Genomic DNA, 15337 nt, shown 5'->3' on the forward strand with positions numbered 1-15337 from the left:
GCTGGTGTTTACAGAATATATTAGTCACAGCAATCAGTTATTAGGCGATACCTTATTAAAGAAGAACTTTGCCCCACCTGTGAATATTACTTTTTACTTACCTTTCATGCTCCTTTATGTTGGATAAACACACTAGGCCAGCAAATCTTGCGTTTTTCTTTTCCCACCAATTACTCATCGGCCACGCATCCCATCCAATGCCACCATCTTGAATCTCTCATAATTAGGATCTGTCTGCCTCTTCTTCATTTGCACAATTGGCTCCGTGATGAGGCCAACTTGATCCAACACATGGGTAAACATAATGTGGGTGTTTAATGGGGCTGAAGGGTCAAAAACATGATACTTCAGGTCCACAGCCTCCTGGAATGTGTGATGTATATGTCCCATGAGGCTAAATACATCATCCTTGCCTAGGTGAGGAATTGGAAATTAAAAAAAGGTATTTGCTATAAAAAAAATTACAATTGTGAAAAAGAGGTGGTGGGAAGTAGAGTATAAGAAGTTCTGTTTATGAGTGAAGGTCTGCTTTAAGATGATGGGAGTGCGGAGGACTGAATCTCTTCGTCTATGTGCCTACCTCGATTAGGTAGCTCATCTGGTGTAGGGGTTCTTCGTAGGGAGATCTGTGAAGTACTGATGGGATACTATTCCTCCCACTGACACCAGTGATGTCAAGGATGTCAGAGAGGTCATGGCTTGGTATTTCTATGGAATATAGCAAAAAGATGGAAGGAGGATCATGTACAGCATACAGTTTTGTTTTATAAAACGTGTTCATGGAAAATTCAACCCATTTCTGGGATTTCAGCTTTCCTGAGCGATAAGTCTTTGAGACTAGTGTCAACTGCTCACTAAGCTTGCTTTAGTCACTGATTTGGCAGATTTATCCTTCTGTACTACTCATGTATACTCCCAGATTATTGGCCATCTGGAATTTTCAAGCCCTAATGAAAGGTGCCTCTTGGAACCCCAAAACGTGTTGAAATTTCACTGGACACAAACGATAATTCTACTACTCTTCTATATTGGTTGCACCAGAGGGAAAGCTGTTAATATAGTGAATAATCTGAATACATCTTCAATATAGTCCAGCCTTTCTCAACCTTCTTAACGTGAAGAACCCCTGGTATCAGGTTAGGGCTGAAGATCATGCTGGAATGACTGGATCGGTATCTAGTCATTTATAGGTGGCTACGTGGGCAGTGAGGAAGAAATCACTTCCAGTGGATTAAGCCCAACAATGGATCATGGTGGTGGACCCCCTTGGGGGCCTGGCTGCAGCTTTTCTGGTACAACCTTGTGGGTTGTCCCATTGAGAATATTTGGGTAAGAGGGAAGGAGCCCTCCGTGTCCAGAGAAATGCAACTCTTGGTGTTGTGTTCACAAAATGTTTATTGAAAGAGTAGAACATGAACATCAAGCTAAAGTGTTTCATGGGAATGGACTCCCCCTTCTTCAGGGCTGTTAATGTGTATTTAAGGGTGGGGGAAGGTTCTGGAGTGATTACTAAATTCCAAGCTTCTAATTGGCAGAGTGCCAGCTTGTGATGAGCCAAGTGCAAGCTAGTACTACAGCCTAATACAGGCTGTACTTGTATTTTCATAAGCCGGAACTCTGTCAATTGGAAGCTCAGAATTTAGTAATTGCTCCAGAACCTTCCCTTACCCATAAATACACATTAACAACCCTGAGGAAGGGGGAGTCCATTCCCCTGAAGCACATTGGTTTAATATGCATGTTTTATCCTTCCAATAATCGTTTTGTGAACTCTACACCAAGACTTGCATTTCTCTGAACACTGGGTGTTCCTTCCCTCTTACCCATTTCTGATCCAGGAAACCCCTACTAATTATTATCATTATTATACAGTATTTATAAAGCACCAATAGTTCGCTCAGCGCTGTACATTACAAAGGGGGACAGGACATGCGACAAAACAATACCAATACAATGCAAAACATGAGGGGATTGAGGGCCCTGCTCTTTCGAGCTTACAATCTAGGAGGGAGGGGATAGTGGTACAGGAAGAGATAGCTGTGGGGGATGGAGTGGTAGGAAGAGTGGAGGAGGTCGGCAGGTTAGCAGGGGGTGGGGTAGGCTTCCCTGAAGAGATGGGTTTTCAGGGTGCGCCTAAAGGAGAGGAGAGTAGGTGATAATCTGATGGGTTGGGGCAGGGAGTTCCAGAGGATGGGTGACACCCTGGAGAAGTCCTGGAGGCGGGCATGGGAGGAGGAGACCAGGGAACTAGAGAGAAGGAGGTCTTGTGAGGAGCGGAGTGTGCGTGCTGAGCGGTACTTGGATATTAGGTCAGTGATGTAGTTCAGGGCAGTATGGTGGACAGCTTTGTACGTCAGTGTTAGGATTTTGAATTTGATCCGTTGTGCAATCGGAAGCCAGTGGAGGGATTGGCAGAGGGGGGTGGCGGAAACGGAGCGGTTGGTGAGGTGAATGAGTCTGGCAGCCGTATTCAGGATGGACTGAAGCGGGGATAGCCAGCGGCGAGGCAGGCCAGTGAGGAGGGAGTTGCAGTAGTCGAGTCGTGATATGATGAGGGAGTGGATGAGCTGTTTAGTGGTTTCTGGGGTTAGGAACGTGCGGATTTTGGCGATGTTGCGGAGGTGGAGTCTGCATGAGTTTGTTAAAGATTGGACTTGGGGCTGGAAGGATAGGTTGGAGTCCAGAATGACACCAAGTACTCTGTCCTGCGGCCTGCCTGTTTCATATCTACCCCTCGTGGTACATTAGTGTGATGGTGATTGGAAAGAATGCACCTTACACTTGTGGTCATTGGGAAGCATCACCCCTTAGAGATACAGTTGTGCTCAAACGTTTGCATACCCTTGGAGAACTGGTAATACTATGTACCATTTTTAAAGAAAACATGAATGAGGAGGCAAAACACATTTCTTTTATTTCTTATGGGATTCATATTTACCTGTAGATCATAACAGAATGGCACAATCAGAATGCAAATTGTCTGCCTGATAACATGCTGCATTCTTCTTGCCAACAATTTTCACAAGATTCCCCATGCCTTTAGCGCTCACACACCCCCAAAACATCAGTGAGCTACCACCATGTTTCACAGTGGGGATGGTATTCTTGTCGCTGTTGACCCCTCTCCAAACATCATGCTTATGGTTGTGACCAGAAAGCTTTATTTTGGTTTCGTCACTCCAGATTACAGTGTGCCAGAAGCAGTGAGGCATGTGCAAGGTGTTGTTGGGCATATTGCAACCGGGCTTTTTTGTGCATTGGCGCATTAAAGGCGTCTTTCTGCCAACTTGGCCATGCAGCCCATTTTTGTTCAAGTATCCTCGTATTGTGCTCCTTGAAATTACCATACTGATTTTTTTCCCAGAGTAGCCTGTATTTCTCCTGAGGTTACCTGTGGGTTTCTCTTTGTATCCCAAAAAATTCTTCCAGCTGTTGTGGCTGCAATCTTTCTTGGTTTACCTGACCTTGGCTTAATAATAAGCAATTGAACAGTACTGACTGGCATCTTCAAGGCTTTGGATGTCTTTTTATATCCTTTTCCATCTTTATAAGTTCCAATACCTTGTTATGCTGGTCTTTTGACAGTTCTTTTCTGCTCTCCATGGCTCAGTATCTAGCCTGCTCAGTGCATCCACATGAGAGCTAGCAAACTCATTGACTATTTATACACAAACACTAACTGCAATTTAAAAAGCCACAGATGTGGTAAATTAACCTTTAATTGCCATTTTAACCCGTGTGTGTCTACCAATGCTAAACATTCCAGGGGAGGGAAACTTTCGATCAGGGCTATTTGGGTGATTTCTGTCATCATTAGGATTTAAAAAAGAGCCAAACAACTATGTGATAATAAATGGCTTCATATGATCACTATCCTTAACCTCTTCATGCCGGCGCCTCCCGACCCTTTAAGGGGTTTCAGATGCCGGGAGGCGGGGTCGGGTTTTAGGGTCATGTGACTGCCATGATTCGCTGTCACATGATCGGAAAAGGTCCCAATCGCAAGGGGAGATTGGGACCTTTTCAAGAGACACTGACATATGCGCTGGGAACCTCTCAGCAAATATGTGTTTTCAAATGGTACACAAATTTGCGGCGGCTCGGCGTCAAGGCCCATCCACCGGGAGGCCGCATATTTGTATACGGTCGGTATCATGAGGTTAAATAAAAGACAGTTCCTTGGCATGATCAGTCATATTTTCTGTACCAATGCCAACATTTCACCATTTCTGCCAGGACATGCAAACTTTTAGGCACAACTGTATCTGAAAAGGTTGGTTTCAGTGGTTACATATCTGAGAGTCAGCAGTTGCTCCTTACTCAAGGAACCCTTTGCCACCTCTTAAGGAACCGGAGGGTTCCCTGGAACTCTAGTTCACCAAGGCTGATATAGGTTTTCATTACTAGATTCCAAAAATGAAATTGGCTGCCTGTTGATAGCAAAGACATCACAGAGAGAATCCACAATTTCTCCTTACTCAAGGAACCCCTTGCCACCTCTTAAGGAACCGGAGGGTTCCCTGGAACTCTAGTTAACCAAGGCTGATATAAGTTTTGATTACTAGATCCCAAAAATGAAATTGGCCGCCTGTTGATAGTGAAGACATCACAGAGAGAATCCGCAATTGTTCCTTACTCAAGGAACCCCTTGCCACCTCTTAAGGAACCGTAGGGTTCCCTGGAACTCTAGTTGACCAAGGCTGATATAGGTTTTCATTACTAGATTCCAAAAATAAAATTGGCTGCCTGTTGATAGGAAAGACATCACAGAGAGAATCCGCAATTGCTCCTTACTCAAGGAACCCCTTGCCACCTCTTAAGGAACCCTAGGGTTCCCTGGAACTCTAGTTGACCAAGGCTGATATAAGTTTTGATTACTAGATTCCAAAAATGAAATTGGCAGCCTTTAATAGTGAAGACATCACAGAGAGAATCTGCAATTGCTCCTTACTCAAGGAACGCTTTGCCACCTCTTAAGGAGCCGTAAGGTTCCCTGGAACTCTAGTTGAACAAGGCTGATATAGGTTTTCATTACTAGATTCCAAAAATGAAATTGGCTGCCTATTGATAGCAAAGACATTACAGAGAGAATCCGGAGCAATTGAGTACTGTCCGTGATACTTTTTTTATTTGCACTAACATACAATTTTGAGGACAAGCTTTCGGGGAATGTCCCCTTCTTCAGGTCAAGCAGTCCTGCTTAGACCTAAAGAAGGGGACATTCCCCGAAAGCTTGTCCTCAAAATTGTATGTTAGTGCAAATAAAAAAAAGTATCACGGACAGTACTCAATTATTCCTGTCGCAAATGCACTAATACGGCTACAATCACCTCAAGAGAGAATCCGCAATTGCTCCTTACTCAAGGAACCCTTTGCCACCTCTTAAAGAACCGGAGGGTTCTCTGGAACTCTAGTTGACCAAGGCTGATATAGGTTTTCATTACTAGATTCCAAAAATAAAATTGGCTGCCTGTTGATAGGAAAGACATCACAGAGAGAATCCGCAATTGCTCCTTACTCAAGGAACCCCTTGCCACCTCTTAAGGAACCCTAGGGTTCCCTGGAACTCTAGTTGACCAAGGCTGATATAAGTTTTGATTACTAGATTCCAAAAATGAAATTGGCAGCCTTTAATAGTGAAGACATCACAGAGAGAATCTGCAATTGCTCCTTACTCAAGGAACGCTTTGCCACCTCTTAAGGAGCCGTAAGGTTCCCTGGAACTCTAGTTGAACAAGGCTGATATAGGTTTTCATTACTAGATTCCAAAAATGAAATTGGCTGCCTATTGATAGCAAAGACATTACAGAGAGAATCCGCAATTGCTCCTTACTCAAGGAACCCCTTGCCACCTCTTAAGGAACCCTAGGGTTCCCTGGAACTCTAGTTGACCAAGGCTGATATAAGTTTTGATTACTAGATTCCAAAAATGAAATTGGCAGCCTGTTAATAGTGAAGACATCACAGAGAGAATCCGCAATTGCTCCTTACTCAAGGAACCCTTTGCCACCTCTTAAGGAGCCGTAGGGTTCCCTGGAACTCTAGTTGAACAAGGCTGATATAGGTTTTCATTACTAGATTCCAAAAATGAAATTGGCTGCCTGTTGATAGCAAAGACATTACAGAGAGAATCCACAATTGCTCCTTACTCAAGAAACCCTTTGCCACCTCTTAAGGAACCGGAGGGTTCCCTGGAACTCTAGTTGACCAAGGCTGATATAGGTTTTGATTACTAGATTCCAAAAATGAAATTGGCTGCCTGTTGATGGCGAAGACATCACAGAGAGAATCCGCAAATCTGTTCACAAATATGTAACAGCCGGTACAGAAAGGTAACATTTTGCTTTCCGGTAAACATCACAGCGTTAACTCAAACCACCGGGAAGCTCTATAGTTTCCCTTTTAAATGTCCCACTTTCCCTGTATTTTGATCCAGCTGATACGAAATAAAGATTTATCTCAAAGCGGAGAAATCTATTTAGAGATAAACTCTGACTCGCAGCCGCGCCGCTCTCTGAATTGGCCCCCAGCAGCTGCATAAATGCGGAGCGCCGGCGTCCTTCCCCGAGCTCCGTGCAATAAGAACGTCTCAGCTGGTGGCTGTTTTGAAACTTTGAGCTGACTGGCTCCAGATTTACATTTTCATTGCATTCAGTGGCTGCTCCTTTTATCTCTGCTGCCTCTGTCCTTTTCAATTAGACTGCCAGTAAAGGAGGAATAGGGAGCGCTTCACGCCGGTCTGAGGTGTGCGGAAACTCACACTATGAAGATTGCGCTCAGATTAGAATAATCGCCCACATATTGCCGAACGACATCCAGAACGGAGGGCTGAGAAACCAATCTGCAAGGCGCCGGGTGGTATGTTTACCTCTCAGATGTAAATACGATCTCCGGGGACTTTTCAGGACTTAGTGGAGTGACCTTGACTCTGCCATGTGCAGCAAATGAGGATTTCTCCTTTGTGCGGTATATACAGAGAGCCTGTGATCTCTCCTGTTAGGCACTCACAGACGTACATCGGCCCCATGGTACAGGCTTAGCCAGTTTCTTCTCATTACCGTTCCAGTGAAAATCCTTTATACACGGAGTGACTGCTGTACTCTATATAATACTTACCTGTCTATCGGGGGGCGGACTGACCATTCGGGCACTGCCCGAGGGCCCAGGGTCAGTAGGGGGCCCCATGAGGTGCCCCTGGTATCTTTCATAGGCTTTTTTGAGTGTGGGCGAGGACACAGGGGCCCCATGATCCCCTATTGCCCCAATGAGTTTTCAGTCCCCCCCTGCTGCCTATAGTAACACGGAGTCTTAGCCTTCTCTTTGCAAAGTCATTAAGTTACATAGTTAGTCTGGCTGAAAAAAGACAAAAGTCCATCTAGTAGGTCATTTAGTGACCCATTTCTACTCATCAACCATTGAACCCTCTTAAGTCATACAGAACAAATGTGATTGCTATAGGACGTTGTACATCCTTGTTGACGTACAGTGTTACTAAACCCCCAACAGTAAAATCAGTCTGTAGATGCAGTAAAGCATGCTTGTTATACTAACTGTGGAACCTAAGGGGTTAATCCTCTGCATTGTGTAAAAAAGACTGTTTGATCCTGTCTTCTCTGATCCTTCCCTTCTACTGTCCCCAATCCATCTGCTGATAGAACAGAGCTCTAGGAGGCACTCTGCACATGCTTAGTTTAGTGTGTATTGCTAGAGAATTTTTCTTTCTTTGGGAGAGTGCATGTGACCAGCACAGGGCCAATCAGCACTGTCCAGAAAGAGGGTCAGGGGTTATATAGCCTCATAGGACAGTCAGAGCAGAATTAAAACTCCTCCTTGGGGGCAAGCTGCACATGCTTAGTTTGGTGTGTATTGCTAGTTTTTTTCTTCTCTTGGGAGGGTGCGTGTGATGAGCACAGGGCCGATCAGCACTGTCCAGACAGAGGGTCAAGCTTTAGTTAGTGCTGGACACTGATAGAAGTCACAAGACTGCTGTAACTGCTGATGAGAAAAGGTAGTTAGCAGTTTATATTTACTAAAATAATTTCATTTCCATGTTCTGTGTACTGTGGGAGACCAGATATAGTGAATGCAGGGTCCGGGGAGACCAGATATAGTGAATGCAGGGTCCAGGGAGAGCGGATATAGTGAATGCAGGGTCCGGGGAGACCAGATATAGTGAATGCGGGGTCCGGGGAGAGCGGATATAGTGAATGCAGGGTCCGGGGAGAGCGGATATAGTGAATGCAGGGTCCAGGGAGACCGGATATAGTGAATGAAGGGTCCGGGAAGACCAGATATAGTGAATGCGGGGTCCTGGGAGACTGGATATAGTGAATGAAGGGTCCAGGAAGACCGGATATTGTGAATGCAGGGTCTGGGGAGACTGGATATAGTGAATGCAGGGTCCTGGGTTTTGTAAGGAACAGGAATGGTCAGCACTCAGGATGGAATCCAACTGTATACTTTTTTATTATAAAGGCGTGTACATAGCTAAAATTTCCAATGTGTTTTGGACAATCATTCCTTAGTCATTGTCCGAAACGCGTTGAAAAAAATGTTGAAAAAAGGTCATACTTCCTGGCCTGGACCCTCATCCCCCGCCAGGTGCCCACTATAGCAAGACACTTGCTATGAGGGGCACTTGCTCCTGAGCCAGCTCTGTGTGTCTATTAAACACACAGAGCAGGGCAGCCCCGCCACCGCTCCATCCTCACTGGCTGTGATTGACAGCAGTGCAAGCCAATGGCTCCTGCTTCTGTGTCTGAGCCAATGAGGAGGCAGTGAGTGGAGAGCTGCTACTCCCATGCACATTGCTGGATGGAGATTGGGTTCAGGTAAGTATAGCTTAGGTAAGTATTGGTCTCAAGTAAGCTTGACCTCGCCCCGCACTCCCTCCTCACTGGCTGTGACTGACAGCAATGGATGCCAATGGCTCCTGCTACTGTATCTGAGCCAATGAGGAGGCAATGATCCGAGAGAGCCGCTACTCCTGTGCACATTGCTGGATGGAGATTGGGTTCAGGTAAGTATAGCTCAGGTAAGTATTGGGCTCAAGTAAGCTTGCCCCCCCCCCACTCCCTCCTCACTGGCTGTGATTGACAGCAGTGGAAGCCAATGGATTCTGCTGCTATGTCTGAGCCAATGAGGAGGCAGTGAGCCGAGAGAGCCGCTACTCCTGTGCACATCGCTGGATGGAGATTGGGCTCAGGTAAGTATAAGGGGAGTTGCATGCAGAAGGTTTTTTAGAGAGATGCATTAAAGGTAAAAACTTTCTGCCTTCAGAACCGTTTCCTGGCGGCCATCTTGGGTCATGCAGAGTCTTTTTAAATCCCTACCTCCGGGTTTTGGCGCACTTTATGTGAGTGGCTAGTGTAGGGACAGGAGCCGATGATTCAGGCAATAAGCTCTTACAAAAAATTGTGGTGACATTTCGCTCAGTTTCTGATGTCTTATAAATAGACCCTTTGGAGCGAGAGAAACCAAGCGATTTAGAAGTGATGATTTGCACATTTGTATTTTTGTTTTTCAGGAGCAGAATTTTTTGGTTTTGGCCCCATGGGCTTTTAAATAGGAGTGCTGGAAAAACGTGACATATGTTTCAGGCACTTCTATTAATGTCCAGTGGGCCTAAAAGATGCAATTCTGCCCCAAAGGAGCTCATGTACTTTTTCAAGCCTCCAGCAACAGGCATTAGACAACATAACTCTCAGGTGTGAACAGACCCATTGAGAATAATGGGATTCTTCATCTTGAGCATTGTCGTGCTTCAGGAATTGGGTGACAACACGCTCAGATGTGAATATCTGAGGCAGGGATCTGTAAACTACATTCTGCTGCTGGATTATTTCCGCGGCCCGCAGCCAGGGTCAGGGGTGTATCCATATTGTACACAAACTGATTGAGGTTAGCAAAGCTGCTTGTGGTCTCCAACTCAACTCTGCCCATGTAATGGAGGACTGTGATGGGGATTCTGGTGTAAGGGGGGACTCTGATGTAAGGAGGGGGGCTTTGATAAGGGCCCTGATTTAAGGGGCACTCTGATGGGAGACTCTTATGTAAGGAGGACTATGATGGGGATTGATGGGGACACTGATATACTGGGGGGCTCTGGTGGGAAATCTGATGGGACCCTGATATAAGGGGGCACTCTGATAGGTACCCTGATGTAAGGGGAAATCTGATCTGAATCTGAGCGGCTCTGACAGGGACTCTGATGTAAGGGGGACCCTGATGTAAGAAGGGCTCTAATTGGGACTCTGATTTAAGAGGGATCTGATAGTACCCTGATGTACAGGAGCACTCTGATAGGTACCCTGATGGAAGGAGAAATCTGATGGGGACCCTGATATGGGTGGGGGGGGAAGGCTCTGATCAGGGCCCTGATGTAAGAGGGGCTCTGATGGGAACCCTGATGTAAAGGGCTGTGATGATAGCCTGGTGTAATGGGAAATCTGATGGTGACCCTAATATGGGGGGGGGGGGGGGGCTCTGATGTGGACCCTTAAAAGGGGCCTTGACAGGAATTCCGATGTAAGGGGGACTCTGATGGGTACCCTGATGTAAGGAGAAATCTGATGAGGACCCTGATATATGGGGGGGGGGTCTGATATGGACCTTGATGTAAGAGGGGCTCTGATGGCACCCTGCTAAAGGATGGGCTCTGATGGGAACCCTGATGTAAGAGGGGCTCTGATGGGGACCCCTGATGTAAGGAGTACTCAAATGGGGACCCTACTGTAAAAGGGGCTTTGATGATTTAAGGGGAACTCTGATGGGAACACTGATGTAATGGGGGCTCTGATGTAAGGGGCACTCAGGGACTTTCATGGGGATCCTACTGTAAAAGGGGCTTTGATGGGGATCCTGATGTAGTGGGGGCTCTGATGTATGGGACTCTCAGGGGCTTTCATGGGGACCCTACTGTAAAAGGGGCTTTGATGGGGATCCTGATGTAGTGGGGGCTCTGATGTAAGGGGCACTCAGGGGCTTTCATGGGGACCTTACTATAAAAGGGGCTTTGATGAGGATCCTGATGTAGTGGGGGCTCTGATGTAAGGGGCACTCAGGGACTTTCATGGGGACCCTACTGTAAAAGGGGCTTTCATGGGGATCCTGATGTAGTGGGGGCTCTGATGTATGGGGCTCTCAGGGGCTTTCATGGGGATCCTACTGTAAAAGGGGCTTTGATGGGGATCCTGATGTAGTGGGGGCTCTGATGTATGGGGCTCTCAGGGGCTTTCATGGGGACCCTACTGTAAAAGGGGCTTTGATGGGGATCCTGATGTAGTGGGGGCTCTGATGTAAGGGGCACTCAGGGACTTTCATGGGGACCCTACTGTAAAAGGGGCTTTGATGGGGATCCTGATGTAGTGGGGGCTCTGATGTAAGGGGCACTCATGGGCTTTCAAAGGGACCCTACTGTAAAAGGGGCTTTCATGGGGATCCTGATGTAAGGGGCACTCAGGGACTTTCATGGGGACCCTACTGTAAAAGGGGCTTTGATGGGGATCCTGATGTAGTGGGGGCTCTGATTTAAGGGGCACTCAGGTACTTTCATGGGGACCCTGATGTAAAGAGGACTCTGATGAGGATAAGCTCAGTGCTAACAACCCAGCAGGGGCGGACTGACAACTCATGGGGCCCCCGGACAATAGGGGATCATGGGGCCCTTGTGTCCTTGCCCACACTCAAAAAAAGATTAAAAAGATACCAGGGGCATTTCATGGGGCCCCCTACTGACCCTGGGCCCTCGGGCAGTGCCCGAGTGCTCGAATGGTCAGTCCACCCCTGCAACCCATCCTTGTGAAAATCAAACCTGTTCAGACCGGTTGCTGCCATACAGGTTCATAGGCAAAATCAGCAATGTGATGACGATGATAAATATCATTACCAATGGCAGAATTACCTAGCGGGGCACCCATGTGGACGGGATCCGAGCCATTCAATCATTAGGCCGTGTCCCCTTTCTGTTTCAATACAGAATGGCGTGTGGGTGGACTGCCCCTTTAATTGCACAGTAGCCCTCAAAGCCGCCGTCTCAGCTGTGTGTAGCCTGTTCTCGCATGCAATGTTTGCTTATGACCTACAATAAGACATTTCCAGCCGGATGGCACTATACTAACCCTCCCTTACTTGTCTTTGAGCAGATGACGGCCACCGCTCAGCAGACCGCCAAGGCCCAGCCAGTCCATCTCCCAGCATCCTCTGCGGCAGCTAACCCTGTCCCCGGTGCTCCAATTGACCCTCAGGCGCAGCTGGAAGCTGACAAGCGTGCTGTCTACAGGTACTTGAAAGATCTTCTTGCAGACTCTGTAAAATGCTAATGTGCAGCTCCACAGTGATGTGCCAAAGTACAGTGCGAATCCAGCCTGGGGCTGACTTGTCAGCATGATTCTCGTGTTAGCAGCACTTGTCATCGCCTCTTCTTCTCTGTTCTGTTTCCCCAACAACATGACTTTAAAATGAGATTAAAGTCAGAGCTCAGATCAGCGAACGTGGTAGGTGCTGATGCTGAACATTAACGAGGAGGGACGGCGAACGCGCCGGATCCGCCAGACTGAAGCTGTATATTGGTGAACAATAGGTCTGCAGACAGCGAGGTGCACGTTGGTGAATTAGGACAATATTTGCTATTTGGAGCGGTCATGTTGTTGGCTGATTATATATCCGGGAGCGTGCCCGGCGTCCTCCACTGAACGGTTAAATGCCAAATTAAAGCGCTACTAAACCCACAACAGTACAATCAGTCTGTAGATGCAGTAAAGCATGCTTGTTATACTCACTGTGGACCCTAAGGGGTTAATCCTCCGCATTGTGTAAAAAGGCTGTTTGATCCTGTCTTCTCTGATCCTTCCCTTCTACTGTCCCCAATCCATCTGCTGATAGAACAGAGCTCTAGGAGGCACTCTGCACATGCTTATTCTTCCCCTTCTTTTACTGTCCCCAATCCATCTAGTACATTGTAGTGATGGGCTGAACATCCCCCTGTTCGGTTCACGGTCGACATTCAAACCTACTGAAAGTTCGATTGCGAACTTCAAACAGGGACAATTTACAGAGCGGATCTGAGTATGTGGTAAGATACCGCTCAGTTACTAAAATCCGGCATGAGTTATAGTATTGAGTCATGTGGTATTTTAGTAGTAAAACGTTCATTTATATTTCAGTTGTCAGTGGGGTTCCCAGGTGACAGCTGAATGTCAAAAGAATTGTCGGCATTGCCCCTGGTATGGATTTTGAGGGGAAACCCCCCACACCAAAATTTAAGAAAAAAATGGCATGGGGTCCCCCCTCCCATCCATACCAAGCCCTTCGGGTCTGGTATGGATTTTGAGGGGAACCCCCCCCCCACACCAAAATTTAAGAAAAAACAGCATGAGGTCCCCCCTCCCATCCATACCAAGCCCTTCGGGTCTGGTATGGATTTTGAGGGGAACCCCCCCACACCACAATTTAAGAAAAACAGCATGGGGTCCCCCCTCCCATCCATACCAAGCCCTTCGAGTCTGGTATGGATTTTGAGGGGACCCCCCCCCACACACCAAAATTTAAGAAAAACAGCATGGGGTCCCCCCTCCCATTCATACCAAGCCCTTCGAGTCTGGTATGGATTTTGAGGGGAACCCCCCCCACACCAAAATTTAAGAAAAAACAGCATGGCGTCCCCCCTCCCATCTATACCAAGCCCTTCGGGTCTGGTATGGATTTTGAGGGGAAACCCCCACACCGAAATTTAAGAAAAAATGGTGTGGGGGTTTCCCCCAAAATCCATACCAGACCTATATCCAAACATGCAGCCCAGCAGGTCAGGAAAGAAAGGGTACAAGCAAGTGCCCCCCCCCCTCCTGAACCATACCAGGCCACATGCCCTCAACATGGGAGTGTGCTTCGGGGCAGGGGGGTTCCCCCCAAAGCCCCTTATCCTTATGTTGATGGGGACAAGGGTCTCTTCCCCACAACCCTGGCCAGTGTTTGTGGGGGTCTACGGGCAAAGGGGCCCCCAAATTCCACTGAAAGAGTATGCGGTACATGGTACAAAAAAAAAGTGTAATTTAAAAAAAGACAGGAGGCAGTCTTTGACAAGTCCTTTATTGAAAATAAAAAAAATGTCCCCGAAGTAGATCCAACATCAATAATGGTGCCCTCCACCACCATTGACCTGAAAAAAGCACCCTCGACGCCGGTTCCGCCGCCTGACACCGCGATGACAGTTCTTAAATAAGGTGATGATGTCACAAGGGGGCAGGATCACCCTCGCCCCCTTGTGACATTATGCTCTGTGATTGGCCAAAGCATCGCACCTGACCACAGGTTCAAGCTCAGGCGACCTTAGTCATACGTTCATGGAAAATCTCAATACATAAAAGTCCACTGCTTTCGGCTCAGAGAGGAACCTGCCTGCCCCCAACTTGTGTGCACCCAGGAGGCCCCAGGTCAACTTTTACATCAAGTCCCACAAGCATCAAGCTACACCTCTGTTAGCAAAGTTCAATTTAACAAACCATTTGGTAGAAAAGAAAAAGTTACATAAAATTCAAAGCAGCAGAGCATGTCCTCGAATTTGACATTGCCTATATCATTCTCAGCTGACTTGACTGTATTTGATGGATGACGCTGCTTAAGTCCAGGTCCGCTTTAAGTGCCAATTTAGGAATTTATCTTGGATTTCATCAAGGGAGTTATTAGTAAGTTATCCTAGGCTTCAGAGAGGGAGGTAAAAAGTTGGATTGTCAGTAAGCAAACAACCATCAGCAGACATTTCCTGTCCCTGGTACCTTGTCTGTCTGGATCTGTCCGTGTAAACCACGTGACTCCCGAAGATGTCACCCCACCAGGGCTTAATCAAGCAACGAATGCTAATACTATGCAGATTCCTCCCGGCTCTGGCTGCTGCTACGAGAGGATGGAGAAAGACAAGGAGGATCGCTCCTTTTTTATTCTTTTTTTTCCCTTTAGTTTTTTTTTTTTTTAATTAAAATTTCTTGCCTCTGGGTAGCATGACAGTTCAAAACCACAGTGGGGATTTTTTCATTTCATGTCAATAAATTTAACAAGGCCCCATTCAATTCAAATTAACACACGGTCTCCAAGGCTTTCATGCTCCATAGTATCGGCACAGATAAAAAGGAAACAATTTTGCGGCCTAATTGAATACTCAAAATAAATGTAAATAAAAAAAAAACTTGGTCTTAGTAGCAAAATCCAATGTTTTCTGAAATTGCTAAGGAGACCCTGAGCCAGTCAACGTGCAGCTTTCCAAATTTGGCTCCTGACGATGTGGCTTGGGGACTGACGGCCATCTTGGTAAAGGGAGCACCATTCTCGTGTATGATTACTTGGC

General features: G+C 46.8%; 1 protein-coding gene across 5 annotated transcripts in view; it reads left to right on the top strand.

Annotated features, from left to right (window-relative positions):
* Window positions 1-15337, top strand: part of PKNOX2 (PBX/knotted 1 homeobox 2) — a 683220-nt gene that overhangs the window by 542205 nt on the left and 125678 nt on the right. For all 5 annotated transcript variants that reach the window (XM_089658998.1, XM_089658994.1, XM_089658997.1 and 2 more), the window contains one exon: window positions 12144-12280. In XM_089658998.1, the coding sequence (XP_089515124.1) occupies window positions 12144-12280 (137 nt within the window). The remainder of the gene's footprint in view (window positions 1-12143; window positions 12281-15337) is intronic.

Source organism: Staurois parvus, unplaced genomic scaffold, assembly GCF_062004578.1.
Source record: "Staurois parvus isolate SC_StPar_1 unplaced genomic scaffold, SC_StPar_1.0 ptg001122l, whole genome shotgun sequence".
Classification (NCBI taxonomy): Eukaryota; Metazoa; Chordata; class Amphibia; order Anura; family Ranidae; genus Staurois; species Staurois parvus.